Source organism: Cynoglossus semilaevis, chromosome 3 (genome assembly GCF_000523025.1).
Source record: "Cynoglossus semilaevis isolate Cse_v1.0 chromosome 3, Cse_v1.0, whole genome shotgun sequence".
Taxonomy (NCBI): domain Eukaryota; kingdom Metazoa; phylum Chordata; class Actinopteri; order Pleuronectiformes; family Cynoglossidae; genus Cynoglossus; species Cynoglossus semilaevis.
In genome coordinates, this window is record NC_024309.1 from 13,120,074 (window position 1) to 13,138,918 (window position 18,845).

General features: G+C 46.2%; 1 protein-coding gene and 1 long non-coding RNA gene across 2 annotated transcripts in view; one reads left to right on the plus strand and one right to left on the minus strand.

The window, feature by feature from the left end:
• Positions 1-18,845, minus strand: part of scrib (scribble planar cell polarity protein) — a 55,653-nt gene that overhangs the window by 1,136 nt on the left and 35,672 nt on the right. The window contains 25 exon segments of the mRNA XM_017031633.2: positions 2-79; positions 1,388-1,430; positions 2,203-2,277; positions 3,037-3,074; positions 3,282-3,421; positions 4,049-4,213; positions 5,244-5,426; positions 5,519-5,608; positions 5,704-5,917; positions 5,993-6,152; positions 6,529-6,693; positions 7,338-7,388; positions 7,734-7,844; positions 9,048-9,170; positions 9,374-9,427; positions 10,190-10,261; positions 11,101-11,499; positions 14,182-14,262; positions 14,769-14,825; positions 15,302-15,358; positions 15,821-15,940; positions 16,454-16,642; positions 16,786-17,079; positions 17,161-17,271; positions 17,627-17,877. Coding sequence (XP_016887122.1) covers positions 2-79; positions 1,388-1,430; positions 2,203-2,277; positions 3,037-3,074; positions 3,282-3,421; positions 4,049-4,213; positions 5,244-5,426; positions 5,519-5,608; positions 5,704-5,917; positions 5,993-6,152; positions 6,529-6,693; positions 7,338-7,388; positions 7,734-7,844; positions 9,048-9,170; positions 9,374-9,427; positions 10,190-10,261; positions 11,101-11,499; positions 14,182-14,262; positions 14,769-14,825; positions 15,302-15,358; positions 15,821-15,940; positions 16,454-16,642; positions 16,786-17,079; positions 17,161-17,271; positions 17,627-17,877 — 3,321 coding nt within the window.
• Positions 86-3,134, plus strand: LOC107988386 (uncharacterized). The gene is made up of 3 exons (XR_001759905.2): positions 86-330; positions 1,355-1,462; positions 2,988-3,134. It is a non-coding gene; the product is annotated as an uncharacterized LOC107988386 (long non-coding RNA).

An 18,845-nucleotide genomic window follows, 5' to 3' on the forward strand; every position in this document is an offset into this window, starting at 1 on the left:
ATCTCCTCCAGGGCGGAGGTGGTGGGCAGCGGGGCGGCAATGGTGGGAATCATCTCTGCCTCAGGGTCAGCCGTGAGCCCTACGGAAGGAAACAAAAGTGAAAAAAAGGTTCACTTTCAACCCACAGACCACAGAGAAGCAGAGAAGACGTCACAGAGACTAAAGCGACTGTCAGGAAGCTTCCGGCACGACCACCCGGACCCCCGGCACCTGCCAGAGAAGCCCAACGACTAAAGTCAGCAGATGAAACCAAGCAGGACCCGAAGAGCAGCGGACAGAAAACAGATCTGCAACCCAACAGTTGGAAGCAAAACAAACGCCTGAGGTCAGGTCAGTGGATTTGTCTGTTCTCAGTCGTCGAGGGCAACTGGACGGAGTAGGTTTTTTTTTTTTTACCTCTCGTCCAGGAGGCTTCTTCACTTTAGTTCAGTGAACTGAAGAAACTGAAGAAAAAAAAAATCCTACTCCGTCCAGCTGCCCTCGATGTAACCACTCTGGGTTAGAGGATATGTCACGTGGTGCAGCCTTTTCAAAGTATATTCTCTGTAGACTAAACTGAGGGGACACTCGGTGGAGACTACCAACCACGTTAGATGTCAGTAGGAATCGACCAATCAGCTATCAGCCTGTTTAACAGTCAAATGTTAAAATTGTATTAATTTATCTTATTTAAATAAATATTTTTTTAATTTATATATAATTTATATATATAAGTTATATATATATTACATATATATAAATAATATAAGAAAAAAAATATATTTTATATTATAATATATAATTATATAATATATATTTTAATAAATTAATAAATAAATACATTTTAATAAATGTATTTATTTATATTAAAATTTAAATAAAAAATAAATGTATTAATTTAAAATTTTAAATGTTAAAATGTTAAACATCAGCGTCAAGACGTTGTGTCGTGCACAGGTTGACAGAGGTCGGAGTTAGTGACGGGGCGAGACCAGAGATTATGATTCGATGTGAAACCGATTACTTTTCTGCATTTTCTTCAACAACACTGATACCGATCACTGGTGTGATTTGTTTTTAATTAGTACCTGTACTTTATGAGAGTAATCGATACTCAATCGACACTCATGTGAGTACTGATTGAATATCGATATCACAGAACTGATTCTCCCATGGCAACAGTAAGACTGTAAGTTCTGCTGAAGACCAGGAACCACAGCTACAGAACACACCGAGCATGTTAGAATACACACACACACACGTGCACACACTGGATCCTACCAAAAAGAGCTGTGAATCCCAGGTAGTAACCTGAATTAAAGGGGACAGAAGGGTGTGAGGAGATCAACTCTTTACTGTCTTTTCTCCCACACAGACACCGTGACAGTGAACGCCTCACCTGGGTTACTGGAGCCGTCGTCCATGTACTGCAGGTCGTCCGCTTCAGGGGACTGTGGGAAGACAAGAAGAAGACAGTGAGGAGGTGAGTAACAGGGGGTAAGGGGGGAGGGTGAGTGAGGAGGGGGGAGGGTGTTAACTGCGCTCTCCTCCCCCCTGAGGAAGCCTCCACCCTGTGAGCAGAGAAGCGTTATCAGCCCCAGCAGCTCCACCTAGGTGTCAGTCCCAGCAGCTGCAGTCACTCAGACCCCAGGAGGGAACCACGGGTTAGAGCACAGGCACAGGGTCACGTTAGCTCAGAAGTTCCAGGGGTTTTTGGTGCAGTACTGTTGTCGACAACGCGCACACACACACAAGCCCAGACCAGTAAAGTCCTAACACCTTAAACCAGTAGAACCACAGACAAACACCAGCTCCTGAGCTCCGCAGTTTCTCTGCTCCGCCCCCGTCGTCCAGGGAGTAAAAACCCTGAGTGTGTGTTATTCCTGTGTGAAGTGTGACACATGCAGGGAGGCAGGGGGGAGTCAGATGTTAATGTGAGGGAGGGGGAGACACCGGGCGTCCTGTCAGGTCACCTGGAACTGGTTCTGGTTAGTGGGAACAAACAAAATGGAGAAGAGCTGGGTTCTTGGTGAGTAGTTAGCTGAGAAGTGATGAGGAGTTACTGCTGATGAAGAGAAGGGAGNNNGGTGAGGGCAGCGGGGAGAGCCAAGGGGTGGGGGAGTGGGGGTGAGGGCAGCGGGGAGAGCCAAGGGGGTAAAAGACCGACTCCCCAAGGGTGGGGAGAAGGGGGAAGGGGGGGAGGTCTCAGCATGCGGCCAATACCTGGATGTCGTAAACGGGTTTGGAAGAAGGAATGGCAGCAAACTGTCGGTAGTCAAACTTCTTTGTGGACAGGGACTAGAAGGACAGTAGACAAGGTCAAAGGACAGGACAGAGGACAAAGGAGGACAGAGAGGAGGAGGAGGACAAATGTGCGGAGAGAAAAAACGACAACATAAGAGAGGGATGGGAAGGAGAGGAGTGATGAAACAGGAAACAACAGGAGAGTGATGGGTGATTGGCACATGATGAGTTTTCTTAGCTCTGATTGGTTAAAGTGAGAATGAGTCTGATGGAGGTTAAACGAATCCTAGCCTCTTCCTTCGCACCAAAAAGAAACGTTAACTACGTTTTCTTCAACAAATAAAATTACAAACATGCGTCGACTTCAATTGTCCACACATCAGGACACAACCGGAAAAATACATAAACAACAGTAACAACAGTAAAGACAGGTGAAAACTACAGCCAAAACTTAACACCATAAATAATATGCTAACGTAATCAATCATTAAAGTCTTGAATCTGAGGCAGACGACGTTTGTCCAATAACTGTGTCAACAACCGCTGAACTAAAGTTTATAAAAAGAACCGTGTTCTACCAGACACCACCGAGACAAACAGTCCTGACTGAAATACACCGAGTCACTCTGCCTGTTATTCCAGACTAATAATCCCATCACTTGGATTAGTGACAAATAAAAACAGGTGAACTACACTGACCTCTGCCTGCTGATATTTGTCTTTCTGTTACAGAAATAAACTTCAAACGTTTTTCTCTGTCCTAGGATAAATCGGAACATATCAGCGTTGGAGATGAAAGGTTTCTCTACTCACCAGTCTGCCCGGTGACGTCATCCCACGAGGACTGAGTTCTGCCAAACAAAAGAAGAAATATTTACTTTTATATGCATTGAATTTGATTATATTTCAATTAAAAAAACACTGAATCACAGACTATTCATGATCTTGACTGCCCTTAATTTGTTTTTACTTTTTTTTTTTAATTTAAATCAGTGAGGGCCAACTTTAGGTTTTAATAAAGAGAAGTGATTCCCCTTCCAGATAAAACACACTCTCACCTTCCATGGGTGTAGGAGACGGTGTCGGAGCAGGTGATGGGGACTCCGTCAACTGGTCCAGGGTCCCACGTTTCTTCCCGTCCCGAGACTTGGCGATGACCATCTGAGCCTTCAGTGCGTCCTGTTCCAGAGACTTCATTCTACGAGAAAACAAATAAAAAACCACAGCTCTCAGTTAAAGTACTGCAGTAGGATTTAAGGTAGTAAAACTACCAACAAGCACACACACACACACACCCCGGTAAGGTGGGTGCAGTGCCACTCTCTACCACTGCTGGGCGCTCCTTGTCCTGGTTTGCCATGACAAACCATCTTTAATTTATGGCACATTCAAAGGTCGGGGGGGGGGCATTCCAGGAAAAGGACGACCTACTGCTGCTGCTGCTCAGTAGGTTTCCCCTCAACTCACAACCAGCTCACAAACTTACCGCAGGCCGTGTGTTAGTTCCAATGACATTGTAAAAGTGATAAAAAACATTAAGAGGAGAGCAAGGCAGAAATAAAAGTCAGGAAAATACCACAGAGAGAGAGAGGGAGACAAGACATAGGAGAGAGAGAGAGAGGGAGGAAACAGGAAGCGAGGGACGGGAACAGCAACGGACGTGCAGAAGCAAGGCAGCGTTTAGAAAAGGCAGTGGAAGCACCGTCACAGAGTGGACGCTGCCAGTGCTTTCTTGAACCTTTCCTAATCAAATCTGATCTCTAGCAGAACTACGCAAAAACGGCAAAGCCCCTCCCCGCCCCCCCACCGGGGCCTCGGAGCAGACCTGGGCTGGAAGGCTGCAGCTGAGGAGGAGGAGGTGGTGGTGGTGGAGGAGGTGAGGGGCTGGGAGGCTGCAGACACACCCTGAGATGCCCTCACCCGGGCCTGGTAGAGCCTTTTAGCCAGGTCCTGCTCATACTGCCTAACATCCTCCTCCAGGCCATAGGGTCTGTGCCCAGTGAGGGGGGGAGGGAGGGAGGGTCATGAGGAGAGGGTGGAAGGTGAGGAGTGTAGAGGACAGGAGAGGAGAGAGGGATGAAGTCCACCAGGATGAAGGAAGGAGGGAGGGAGGTGAGGAGAAGGAAGGCACACAGACACAGACAGAAACAGAGATAAAAACCAAAGAATGGAAGATAAAAAAAGAACAGACAACAGAGAGGTTTAAACCAGAGAGAAGTGACAGAACACCGGCCACTGTGATCACGACACCTCGGACACAGAGACGACGACCAAAACCTAAACCTGGTCATCAGACGAGGACTAGCAGCTGAAGCCTCCTAGTCCACGGCAGATCAGATCCTAAAGTTTTACTTTAAAAAAACCTTCGTTCATTTCTATCATTTCATTAACTAGTGAAGAAGAAGAGAACGACCGAAGCACAAACCTGTCTGAGACGTTATCGTGAACACAAACATGAAAAGTTTAAGTCGGAGACTTAGAGGCAGAAACAGAAAAACAAAAGAGTATTTACTTGATGACGTGGGGGAATTCACCTCTTTATCAAAATCACAATTTCTTCTCTTTAATTTTTGTTTATGGGGTCAATTTTAACGCCTTTTCTTTCAGATTGTTACCATCAGTTGTTATATGTTTGTATATACTGTTGTCTTCTACTCTTTTTTTGCACCAAGTGAGTAGCGCTCAAATCTCGTTGTACACTGTACAAGGACAATAAAGGCTATTCTATTCTATTCTATTCTATTCTATTCTATTCTATTCAGATTGTTACCATCAGGCTTTAAAACAATTCCTCGATAACAGATGTATTCTGCCTGCGGACGTCAGTTGGCTTAAAAATAATTCCTCGATAACTTGGATGTATTCTGCCTGCGGACGTCAGTTGTTATTCACCGTCGTATGACATTAAAACGATCACATCAGCGTTCTCTGAACCTTTGGGGACGTGACTTAAAAGTCCCTCCGACGGCCGACTGTACCAAAAATAACCCCGTTATCGTGTGTGAACATGGTTCCCTCACCGTGCTGCTCTCCACATGGCTCGTTTCTCCGCCTCCAGGGCTCGTTTCTCAGAAGGTGAAAGGTCTTTGTCCAGCGCCACCGCCAGTTCAGGGCTCTGCATCCGCAGCCTCTCCTGTTGCCTGCGCTCAGCCTTGGCCGTTCTGATGGGAGCCGACGACTCCCCGGTGTACACTGGGATCAGACTGACGGGGAGGAGATGGGCATGAAGTGACAAAAAAGAAAAACACACACACGCAGACACAATCATGTTGTTTTTAAAGAATTGCGTCGTTACCCCGTCATGGAGTTCGGCCTCTGCTCCAGCCTGAAGCTGTCGTCCAGAGAGTTCCTCTGAGAATCTCCTTTACCATCGACAGACGACGGTCTGAATATTGATGATAAAAAAAAGAGGCAGTTCAGATCAGGTTTCAGGAATGGATGGATGGATGGTTGGATGTTCAAAAGTGTGGATGTCCTCACCCAGAGCTGCCACAGTAGCTGGGTGGAGTCAGGTTGTAGTGTGGAGGCGTGGAGTAGTGCTGGGGTGGAGGAGACACTGGCTCCACTTTATACTCCACGCCGTCCAGCAACACCTTCCCCGTGACCTTCACTTGCTTGGCCAAGTCCTCGTCCTCTTCGTCCTCGTCATCTTCGTCCAGCAGGTACTCCTGCGCCCGCTGGTCAAACTTCCTCGCTAGGAGAGAAGGTGGATGAGACGGTGAAGCTGCAGGACGGCAGGAAAAAGGACGGATGAGTCGGGGACACGTACCTTCCTCCTCTCTCATCTTCTTGAGGTCGTCCTCTCCGACCAGAGAGACCCTGGGTCTGGGTTTCTCGGGGGTCTGCTGCTTCACATCGATCTCAAAGTACTTCTGCCTGTCCCTGAAGGAACGCTGCTCTGGACTGTCCTTGTTCACAGGAGACGGACTCTGGAGGATTACATAATGAAACAGTCCTGGTTAGAGCGGACGGGAGCCCAGACCTCGGCACCACAGACGTTCACTCTGAGGCAGGAGGCAAAGTGAAGGGTCAAAGTTTGATTGTTTTTGCTTTTTGTTTGTTGTAAAGCCATCGGCAGAGAGAGAGAGCAGACACTAAAACCACCGCTGCCACAGAAACTAAGAAGAAAGAGGAAGAGTTTGATCAGAGCCCAGCACCGGAGCTGTTTGGGTTTTAAACATTTAGATCACGTCCTCATCACTGACAGAAGCAGCGCGGTTTGTCTCAGACTCTGAGAGCGGAGACACCACCACCGGTCAACCAAGCACACCACGGTGGGGGGGCTGTGGTGGGGGCGGTGGGTACCTGCTGTTCCGTCGAAGGCCTGGAGACACGAGGCACTGCTGCCAGGCTCATATAGTCCCGACGGTCAGACGTGAGTGACGGCCAGTGGGAGACCTGGCCGGTCAGACCCTGACCTCCGTCCTGACCGTCTATGTCATCATCAAATACATCGTTGCTCATCTCAGGCTGAAAAGGCCACAAAGTCATCACCAGGTTGTTCAAACCAGAGAGAATTTGTATGGAAACGGCATCGTCTTATTTTTTTTTTTTCTACTTTTTCCTTATCTTTATTTAAATAGAATTTTTTTAAAATAAAGATGAGAAATAAGAATTTTGTCTAAGCGCTGGGGGAACTCCCATGGTGCACCAGGCTCTTTCCTGTCTTCGTATAAGACTGAATGTATTAATTACATTTAATATTCACTGTTACAATGGAAACTTTCAATAAAAATGTAAATAAAAACGATGATTGTCATCTTCTGTGCCCTCATAAAAACACTGACTTCATCCAACAGTTGTTTTCTCTCCCCCCTTCCTCCCAACTGTCCACCCGAGTTCTGTCTTATCCACATTTTCTTCCCCTTCCTGTGGTGAACTGTATCACGGTGTGACCTGGTGACCTTTGTTTGAACAATGACATCATGAATAATGTAACAGTAACACATTAGCGTGAAGCTAACCTCAATGTCTTACAGAGAAAACAACATAAACAAACAGTAAGAACTCCAGATGATCTGAGGAGCCCACCCCTGACCCTTTGAACTGTGTGGTCCAACAGGAAGTGTTTCCCCGTTCTTCTTCTAATTGTTTTTTGGTTGTTGTTTACTCACCTCTGGAGAAACTTGGTTTGGGTAGAAACTGTTCTTCATACCATACAGGTCCTGGTGGGAAGAAAGGGAAAAAAGAAAAGGAAAAGTTAATGAAACCAGGAGACGAAAACAGGGACAGGTGGGGGGTAAGTTGGAGGAGGGGTTGAATATTAGTACACGAGTCACACATGGACCACAGATGTATCAGAGAGTCAACACCAGAATGACGGATGACGACAGTGGAGCACGAAAAACCAACGATGAAGGCATTCCATACGTCACAGCACGTCACAGGACCCCGCCCCCGCACGGGGTAAGGGGGCGGGGGGGGGTCAGGGTTTGGTGAGACCAACCAATCAGCAGATCAGCATGCTCAAGTGAGTCTTGACCCGGGCCAGTCCGGGCAGCGTGGCCTACCTGCGGCGGCTCCAGCACTGCCAGAGAGCGAGGCACCGCGGCAAAAGCCTTGTATGCCTGCTTGACATTCAGAGGGAGCTCGTCGGGCGAAGTGAGGGAGGGGGCGAGAGGCTGCAAGGAAGGAGGGGATGGGGGGGCAGTGAGGGTAGAGGAGGTGAAGGGCAGGGAGGGGGATGGACAGACAGACACATGGAGGAGAGGACAGACTATGAAACAACCAGCAAAGTTGAAGACGACTGTGGAGGACAACGGTGGCGATCGTGTGTCGCTGGTTTCATATGAGTGAAGAGAGAGAGCGAGAGAGAGAGAGAATGCTGGAGAATGACAGACAGCAGGACTTGGACTTCGTGTATAGGAAGTGGACGGAGCAGTGCTGCTGCAAAAGGTGAAGCCGCAGAGGTCAACCAGAGAGCTGGGGGGGGTGTAGTCGATAAAACCACCACATCTCTTTGCTAAACAATCGCTTGTAGACGGAAGGAGAGAGAAAAATGATTGACAGCTGCTTTTAGACCAATAGAAACCTGGACATGAGGCATCAGTGACACAGACCTATGTCATGGGTTCAAGGGCCAAAGTGAGGTTCAAAATTTGACTGGTGGGACGGTTCAGTATTAGGGCGGAATAATCTAAATAAAATGTGCAAGAATACACAAAAAATATGGGTCGGATTAGAAAGTCCAGTGGGCCGTAGATTGCCCAGGTCTGACCTACTGCTGGATTAGGAATCATCCAAGTCCACCATTAACCTCATATTCTATACACCAGTGGTTGCAAATGTAGGGAGTGCGGACCCACAACAAGGCTGATAAATCAACAACTTCAACTTCTTAAAGCTACAGAGAAAAACTGTCAGTTTCTTTAGGGACAACAGCGTTTGTCCTAGACTAACATGCACAGCAAACCAAGCTCTAAAAACCAGGTGAGTTTTCTGGTCGTCTTCAGAGGCCTCACGCAGCAACCACAGCCTGCAAACACTGCCCAGTCTCCTCCCTATAAACGGTCTACTGACTTGAGTGAGAACCTGAGTGAAGTGTTTGGATGAAGGACCATGAGATTCTTAACAGTAACTGTTGAAGTTTTGATGTCGCCTCCAGAGTCTAGAGTTGGATTGTGTCTCTGAAGATCACAGGCAGCAGCAGCGTGTGATCGCACACATCTTTGGTTCTCGACTTTTTTTCTTTTTTTTTTAAGACACAAAATTCTTCCTGTACCATGAAAATGTGAAGGTGCTGATCTGGTACTGGACATCAAGACTGTCGTGTGTGACTCTGCACAGAATGTGGAACAGTACTATGTTATGGTGAGGGGTCTTACAGGGGTCTGGGAGTTGAAGGGGGAGGGGCCATGCTGGAATGGGTTGGGGCTGTGTCCATCTGGAGTGGCGGGCGAGGTTCTGGGCTGCACTCTGCCGACAGGCTGGATGGCACCAGGCCGCGTCTGGAAACAAGAAGACAAACGTGTGTTAACAAAAAAGTTGGAAGTTAAAAGTTGGAACAAAAAAAAAATTGAATGGAGTCAATTGATTTAAATGTATGAAATTTCACAGGATGAAATGAATCGGGCTGACGTTCTAAACATCGTCAGCATTTTTTCTTTAAACTGCAACTGATTACAGTCTAAGTGGCTCCACAGACACTCACTGATGATGAGGTGTTGTCCTTGGCCGCGGGGGTGGAGGTGAAATGAACGCTCGCCTGCGAAAACGATAAAACTGATGAATGACAAGAAAATTAAAATGACGTCAGAGGAAATGCATGAAACATGAAGTAACGCCACCGCGCTTTAGATGGAGGCAGTTTGACCAGGGATTTTGGGGCTTTTTTAAAATGTAACTTATGTTTTTCAAAATATATATATTAATTCAAAAGCTTGGATAAAGTTATTAGAATTATTAGTCAAGTAAATTTGCATTATATAATTGATTTTTATTTTAACACAGCATTTCCACCTGACATGATCAGAAATACTGTGTTAAATTGTCATTACTCTGTTGCTGTTTTTTTTTTAAAGAACCACAGCAGAGGTCGTGCCTTCGTCCCTAAGTTAATGCACAGCCGGTCGGCATGAGACCAAACATCAGTGATGAACTGGTGGCAGAGCAGCAGTCAACATGCTTTACTTCACAGACCAGCAGACTGAAGAGAGCTGCACCAGTTACTGTCCCAGTGTTTTATTAAAAGATGCGAAGCCCAGAGCAGCCGACGTGCTGGGAAAAAAAGAAACAACCAATCCAGGCCAGAGCAGCGAGGGCCACAAGACCCACTTACGAAGCGGGTCTCCCTGCCTGCACTCAGGGAGCTGCTGCTGGAGGAGTGGTGGCTGAGCTGACGGTGTGAGGGAAGGTCACAGGGGTCAAAAATAAACGGACTTATCTCTAATGAGGAATGTGATGATATAAATAAAAAAGATGATTTGAACAGAACTGGAGATGAAAGGCGGCTGTCGGAGCTGCTCACCGGTTGGATGGTGGGGGAGTACGGGGTTTCCCTGATGGGGCTGGCTGTCCTGGTGTAGTCAGAGGAAGGTGCCTGAAAAATCAAAAACACACAGACTGAACTTTCACTGACTAAAGTACAAAACATTCAAACAAGTTTTCACTTAAATATCTAACCAACAACAAACTCCCGCAGAGGAACATGCACTATCTGTGGGTCATAAAGGTCACGTTCCTGTGACTTATGACCCGCCCCCCCAACCCTCACAGCTGTTGGGACAGACATTCCGGTCGATCTGACTATGTGCACAAATACCTTACAGTGTGATTCGAGCTCCACGATCACAGCAAAAACACATGCACCACTTCAACCCGACTGTGTGAAAATGGGATTCGATTTTATTTTTTTTTATTTTCATTCTTCTCTAGTGATTCCAAATGTAGATCCCTCTGTTCCCATGTTAGTAACTGATGGACAGAGTCTGAGACTAGGATGACAGTTTTACTACAATTAAATAAAAAAAATTTAAAAAAGTCTATAGTTTTCTCAGTATATCCCAATATATCGTATCGTTGCTCCTTGTATCGTGATACGTATTTTACCACCAAATTCCTGCCCTAAAACATTTTCCATCTCTGAAGCCAAAACTACATTTTCTATAGATACCAAAAAATATGTTCATTGTTGATCAGTGTGTCTAGAAGTTAAAAAGAAAAACATTCATGAATTTAATTTCACAGTCAAGTAAAAACAGGCAAAATCGGAGTTAGACGTGAGCGACCTTTCAGAGATCACACCTGCGTGACTGTTAAAAACTGAAGCCGAACTTTTGGACAAACAGCACAAACGACGATCGGTTCCAAAAGCAAAACGCTGTGTGTTTCACAAAGCCATGCTGCCTCCAAGACACACTCGGGCACACTGGGGCTTGCCTTGCTGAACAACCAGGGCTTCAGTTGGCCGGGTTTCCCGTAGCCCACGGGTGGGCCTGACAGGACCTGCGCCCCCGGGGGCAGGCCTTTGCCTTTACGGTTGGCCACCAAGAAAGGGTTCTCTTTGAAGCAGATGGGCTGAGAGTCCACCAGACACTCCTCCTCCTCCTCCTGCTCTTCAGGTGGGAGAATGGTCGTCGATGAACCGACGCTGTCGGCGGTGGACGCCCCGTTAGGGTAACTGTGGTCAATGTTTAGACTGAGGGACTGTGGATCCACGTGGCTGTTAACGGGCGGGACGCCATGAGCTAAGCTGAAGCCCAGCGGCTCTAGAGGGGCTCCGTACTGGGCCGGCAGGGGGGCCTCCATGGGAGCAGTCACAGAATCAGAGGAGGAAAACTGAAGTGAAGAGACAGTGAAGAGACTGAAGGAAGGACAGTGGGACGAGCGTCTCACTCACTCAGAAAAATACATGTTTGTAGTCAGCTATAAAACCTCCACAAAAATGTTGCATTTACATAAATTAAGCTTTTTAAAATAAAGACAACATAAAACATTAAACAGGTCTTCGCAGCTTCCTGTGAGTTTTACAGACAGAAACTCGACCCCGATCCTTCAGCTGCTGAGACGACTTACTCACGACTCACATTTGTTCCTGAAGCCTGTGAGATAAGTTTCTCTCTCTACTTGGTCATTTCGGACTTGTGAGGTGATAATATCTGTTACTGGACACAGTGATGGAGCTCAGGCTCTTGGCCTCAGCCTTAAATAACCATATTATCAGAGCAGGGAGACGTCTGTGTCCCAGCACTGCTTTAACTCCAACTGTAAGTAGCTCAGAGAATAAGGCTTCGAGACAGGAGAGAGAGAGGAAGAAAAAAAAACCCCAACATTTAAAGCGATGCACTTCCAGACACCTGATACTGTGGGTGCAAAACCCAGAGGAGTCACGTTGCAAAGAAAAGCCTCACATCTCCCTAAAAAAAGAATAAACCGTGCAAACTGTGGAATCCACGAGCAGCGACCTTGACATATCTGCCCAGGATCAAAATAGTTGGACCCAGAATGTGGGCATTGTAAAAGACACGTGTATCTTTTTGGCACAGAGTCTATAAGGGTCTTTGGTGTGATTAGGGTCAGTGGGATGGAATGTGAACGAGTGGCCTTTTGGCTCTGACACAGACCGGGAGGGACAGCTGGAGTTTTGTGGTCGGGCCATGAGCCGTCCGTCCTCCAGCATGACTACATACTGAATTAGCTGTCTTGGGAAAAAAGGGACGGGAATTCAAACGGGTTATATATCCCCGTCACACACACACGTCAGTGTGAATTACTTATCAATCAGTGAACTGCTCAGCTGGTAACTTTCTCAGTACCAATGAAAAGCAGTTTAACTAAAGTGGGCTGCAGAAAGACAGTCAACCACCTGTCAACAAAGAAAGTTTTACAGAACATGACTGTGCAGCTTACAGCTAACAGTGGTTTGAATAAACAGACTGTAAATTAATGAACTGACTCAACAGCTCAGTACAAGGTTTAACTGTTTTTTTCTGAGTCACAGTTGATGAGTTTATTTGTCAGAAAAATAATCTTTGCTGATCCTGGAGATTCTTCTAAACCCGTGACCTTCTAGGAAACGTTCTGGATTTATGATAATGTCACTTGACTCTCTGGTCAAAGTCCAACCTTGACCTCAGATTTTCTGCAAATAATTTTCTTTTATCAAAATATCAAAAACTATACTTGTTTACGGCCAAAAGTACAGAAAACAACATTAACTCAGTTATACTATCACCTGAGAGAATCTGAAAACAAACAAACAATCATCTAAATGTTTTCAAAATATCCTGACAAATGCTGTGCAACATTAAATGGAGACCCAGATAATGATGGACGTTATATTTTAAAGTGTGTGAAACATAACAACCAGATATATCATCTGTGTACAGGCCAGTCTGTGCTCGTAGACTGAAGAGTCACCCAGTGACTGTTGGACCACCAACCAACATGTGAAACAACTACTGGTGAGTAGCTACTATGACAACACACTGAACAAAAACAGACTTTGTTTTCTTCACTTGTTCCAAGATCCTTAAAATACACACCAAGTTCTGGAACATCAGCTTCTAAACTGGTCTTGGTGACGGTCTGAGCCAGACCACGTGTTCCCAGAGGCAAACCCAGGGCTAATACCCTGAGACATGGGGACGTGGGGCAGCTAAACAAACTGCTTCAACAGTCTGGGTCAAACTGTTTGATATAATAACGTCTTCTACTGTTGGACAGGTGAACTGAAATCTTTCAGTTAAAAATTATTGAGCTTAAAAACAGCTACAGAAGAAACAGAAGAGAAGAAACAGAAGAAGAAGAAGAACAAGGACTGAAAAAAAGTGGACAGAAAGTCCACTGAGGAGAGCCGTACTCACAGAAGGACGGTGACAGGACAGTAGGGGACGTCCGCTCCAACTTAACTCCTCTGACGACTAACAACTTCAATTGAAACACTTGTCTTTTTTTTTTCTCCACACCCACTCACTCACCCGCCCTCCTTCTCTGTTTCCGTCTGGCTCCCCACCCTCCCAAGAGACTCCGTCCAGTTCTGTGAGAGACGCAGGTTTAAAATATCGCCGAGAACAGGCCGGTGGACAGTGGGCAGCTGTCCCCCTCCCCCAGTCCCTGCCTCTCCTCTGCGGCTCTGGTACTGTCCATATCTCATATCTCAGGAGTTTTTCTTTTTGGTTTTCTGGTCTTCACCTTCTTCAGGTTCTTCCACAGGTCCCTGGTGTTTCTTTAGTCCAGGTTCTTAAGTTGACATGACTTATGGCGGAGGTTTAGCCATGGGAGTATACTCGTCCATAAAGTTGACCAGGGGTTAGACACATGGATGGGAGGTCTTCTTCATTCCTTCACTGGTTGACTTGGACTTTTCCACAGACTATTCTGAGCTCTGAAGGTCATTTCCAACATGGCCGACAGCAACAACAAACCATCAAATCCCACAGAGAACCAGCGTCTAATAAGACCAGCGCACTCATCTAAGAGTTTGGTTTTTTTATACTGATTTAAAAAAGACAGACTCACCCTGTTGACCTTCTGTAGACTGGTGGTTGGAAGAGCAGCCAGGGTTTTATAGTCAAGTTTTAAAGGTCCAGTGCCAATGTTCTACAGAAAAGTAAAACAAAACCAAGGTGAGAGCAGGTCGGGCTGTGTCTTTATAGAAAAAAAAAACAGTATCGACACAACACAAAAGTCTCAAAGGCACAGGGAACAAGAGACAAATAAAAAACAATGACTTTTTAAGAAATTCCTAAAGAAATAGACCAGACTATGAGGAGTGGTCCATATGAGACAACAGGAAAATATGTTTCAATTCTTTATTTTATTTAATCTTTAAATAAAAACATTTTTTTTGGCGAGAACTCAAATTTTTAGGCAAGAATGTCAGTGTACAGCGGCACTGATTAAGCAGCTCTGAGTGGTAGTACACAGATGTGGGTCACTGCTCAATATATTTATGTAAAAAAAAGTACAAATGTGTATGAATTTATTGTCTGTGAATCTCCAGGAAAAAGTGGGAACGCCGAGGGCAGTTCCCCGGCGGTTGTTGGTTCCATGCCGCTTCACGTCAACAGGCGGTTTTTAAAACCTGCCTTTGAGGAGTGTCTCACCTCAGTCTCCTCTTCTAGCAGGCGAGTTGCCTCCTCACGCTCCAAGCGCATTCGCTCCTTCACCAAGAAAGGATGGGGGGGAGGAAGAGGAGGAGGAGGACAGAAGGGAAGACACCCAAACACACCGACCACACAGTCATGCAATGAGTGATGAAACAAGAGGATGGAGGATTAGCAGCAGAGAAGAGGAGGGGGGGTTAAAGGGCACGGAGGACGAGAACAGGGTAGAAGATGGAATGAATGGATGATGATGATGATGATGATGTATCACACCAGACACACCAGATATGAGCGGGGGTTGAGAGAGAGAGAAAGAGAGAGAGAGAGTGAGCGGGGGGTGAGAGAGAGAGAGAAACAGAGATAGAACCCACACACATTAGACAGTGATCTATACATTAGCTATGGGAGTAGAAACAGCATGCAAGGTTGGACATTACAGGGAGAAGCTTCATTCACCCCATAACGGACCGAGCTGAGCACCTGACTGAATCTAAACTCTTAAAACGTTTAACGGGAGTTCCAGTCTAACTCACCACTTTCTCCATCTCTTCTCGCTCCCACTGCGACGTTTCCCGCACCATCTCAGACTCCTGAAGAAAACCAAGACGACGTTAAAAACTGTATTCCTGACCATGTGGCGTCCACAGAGTTTAACCAAATACATGACGTGCTCAAATGATGGTTTAAACCACAGTCAGTCAGTCTGTGGAGGTGCAGCGAGGTGCAGAAAAAAAACCCAACAAAATCGTTCAACAAACCGACACAGACTGACATTCCTCTAACACGGGCAGTCAGCCAGGACCTAATCCTAACAGAGTAAACTGCCGAGCTGGCATCTCTCTCTGTATTAAAGGAGAGATGGGTTTGTTGTGGTTTGCGCGGCTGCAGTGAGTCAAACATAATTTCACACCTGCTGAAAATTAAATTGCTGTGAAGAAAAAAAACTCATCTAATGAGAAGGAAAAAAAGCTAATCGGAGCAGACAGCAGAGTCCATCTGTGAGTCGGGTATGTATACCAGAGGAAAGTTCACTAATATAAAGTGTTCAGTACCTTCTGTATGATTTCCATCTCCTCAGGGCTCAGATCCCGGTCGATGGATGAGATGCTCTCCATGCTGTTCTTACGTACAATGCCTGCTGCGAATGGGTTCGCGATGATGCCGGGAGACGCCTGCAAATAACACAAGAAATACTTCAGTCAAGATTCAAATATTAAAGAATAACATTTCACTAGATGAAAATGATAAATTGAGATTTTTACATAATCACAACAATCTTTAAAGGTCCATTTCAAAAATTACATTCTGAGATGTTTTTGGGAACTATATATTTGGCTTCTGTGAAAGTGAATTATTTGTCATTGTGACACTTTGAACCCATCACCAAAGTAAGCAAGGGGGGCAGCTTTAAGTGCCCAGGGCAGCTGGTGGACTCAAACCTGAAACCTTCCGGACCCAAGTCCGCTTCCTTAACCGCTAAGCCACCACTGGTATATTTTTCAGACAAGTTTATGTGTAGAACAGAAGGAGTTTCTTGGTCTGTTTTTAGCACAGATTTTACACACAGGTTCATATTTCTGGACACCAAGTTCCATTTTGACACAATCGCAACAACCCTTTTCTTTAAATGCCAACTTTTCTCTAAAGGCCTCACCAACATGCCAACTTTTCTCTAAAGGCCTCACCTCCACCACAGACACTTTGTTGGCGTCAAAACCGTCGCACACCAGCATGACCAGGGAGTCTCCCACGGCGCGGAGCACTCTGACGGCCTCTGTGTGCGTCATTCCCAGCAGGCTGTGGTTGTTCACCTCCAGGATCCTCATGCCGACCAGCAGTCGTCCGTCTCGTGCTGCTGCCCCGCAGGAACTCACCTGTTGGAGGCGCAATAAACAGACAGAACTGTAGTTTGTGTCCGCAATAAACAGATTCATATACATGGTACACAGATATGTTTATAAACTACATTTTCATATGAGTATTTCACACTGAATTGAGAGGCTGGTGGATAAACTACCTTGGAGATGAAGATCCCTTCGTCCGTGGGGTCCAAGGGGTTTCCAGCGTGACCTTTGGCACCTCCACGAATACTGATGCCCAGCTTTTCACCCGGCTGCTTAAGGATGACAACCTCCTGCATCCCGGGCGGCGATGGATCCCTGCGTACCAACATCCGAATCTCCTGCTTGTTGGCCAGCAGCGCTCGCACGGCTTCCTGGTGTGTGGCGTGACGCAGGTCGATGCTGTTCACCTCCAAGATTCGATCTCCGACGCGCAGGCCACTTTGACAGGCCAGACCGTGAGGGATCACCTGACAAAGAAGAGGAACCGGTCAGCGGGGGATGAAGGAGGAAGAGATTTTCAGGTGAGGAGGAATTTTAAGATTCGTTACCTTTGAGATGAAAACTCCAGGTTCGTTGATGCCAAACGGATGGCTGGCGTGATCGCTGCCTCCGACAATGCTCAAACCAAGAGGACCGCCTGACTTCAACAGGGTCACTTCCTGTTAGGATTAGAGGGAAATTGACCTCAATTAAAGACTACTGACACAACATTGTCCACCTCTGTTTTAATGCATCACAAATCCACAGCTAGGAGCAGGTGAATGGCCTTATGGTCTGTATTGTTCCCTGAGTGGGAGTGAGATACAGCTGCTATTACACCAGCTTAAATCTATGGCACACTTTATAAATGATCACATCACACTTTCATACCATGCACCACCTTCTCTGGAGCTGGACAGCATTAGGAACAGGGAAGGGGCCAAAATAAAATAAAAAATTAACTCTCAATACTTAACAAAACCGTCAAAAACATTTTTTTTTCTCTGTGAAATCAGTTTTTTCCACCAGCCTCACCTCGATTGGATACTCGTCCTCCATCCGACCCAGGTGGTTCCCCTGTAGTCCTTCCTCATCCTGGTCTGGAGAATCTGACGGTTCTGGTGGTGGAGGGGAGTGAGCGCGTGCTCGGGACTGACCCGGAGAGCCCGCCGCCGCATTCTGGTCTCGCTCCACCACGAGAGTGATCGTGGGGGAGGTGCCGGTAAGGAGCGCTACTGCCTGGTCATGCCTGGCCTCTGTCATGTCTACACCATTGATCTGGATCGACAGTAAAAGCAACCGCACGGGTGTCAGTCCACCAGAACACTGCCCACTGGTGGCTTTGACAGGATGAACACTTTACTGTTCATTATCGAATTTCTGAGTAACAAAAATAAGGACCAGGGCTGCAAGTGGAGTGGTGTTACTTTATAATGAAGCGCCTTAGTACGGCAGTGAGAAGAAGCAGAGGAGAAACAGAGGAGAGCAGGAGCAACAGCAAACTGCTGCAGGCAATTTGAAGCTGTTAGAGTTTCCCCTGAGGGAGCGGAGCAGAGCAGGGAAACTTTTCCATAAAGCCGTTGAATTGAGGCTATTATTCACTGTAATCACATGTACACCCTCTGGTCTCTCTTGCCTTTGTTTACTTAAAACACAAGTGAGTCATTTGTTCAAAAGAGTGGAGCTTAAGTTCACAAAGGCAAGTGGGTGAACGTTGGTTAAGAAACAAATAAGACCAGGTTTTCCAGAATGCAAAAAAAAAGCTTTGTGGTCGATAATGACACGCAGAGGTCAGCACTGACCCAACAGTACCGGCTCTTACCATCGCCAGGGTCATGGCTATGTCTGTTACCATGGTAACACACACATACCATGTTGGCCCCCACCACCAGCACCCCCAGCAGTAAAAAAAAGAGGATGCACTTAAAGCATTAGTGAGAAAAAAGAGAGAAGAAGAAGAAGAGGGTTAGAAGGAAGAATAGACACTGGAGAAAACGCTGCGTCATGACAGGAGAGAGCTGTTAATCTGATTCGTTATCGTTCAAGGATTACGACAGAAGAGCAAAAGTCGAGCTGAGCAACAGCAGAGGAAACAGAAATTGGAGCCCAAGTGCAGAGCAACAAAAAGAAGAGAAGAAGAAATTGCAGCTGAATTAACTAAACTCAAACCTGCTCAAAATAATAATGCAAGTGCTACGCAACAAAAAAGTATTATAGTTTGTTTTCTTCCTACAAACTGTTTGACTTCTCATTG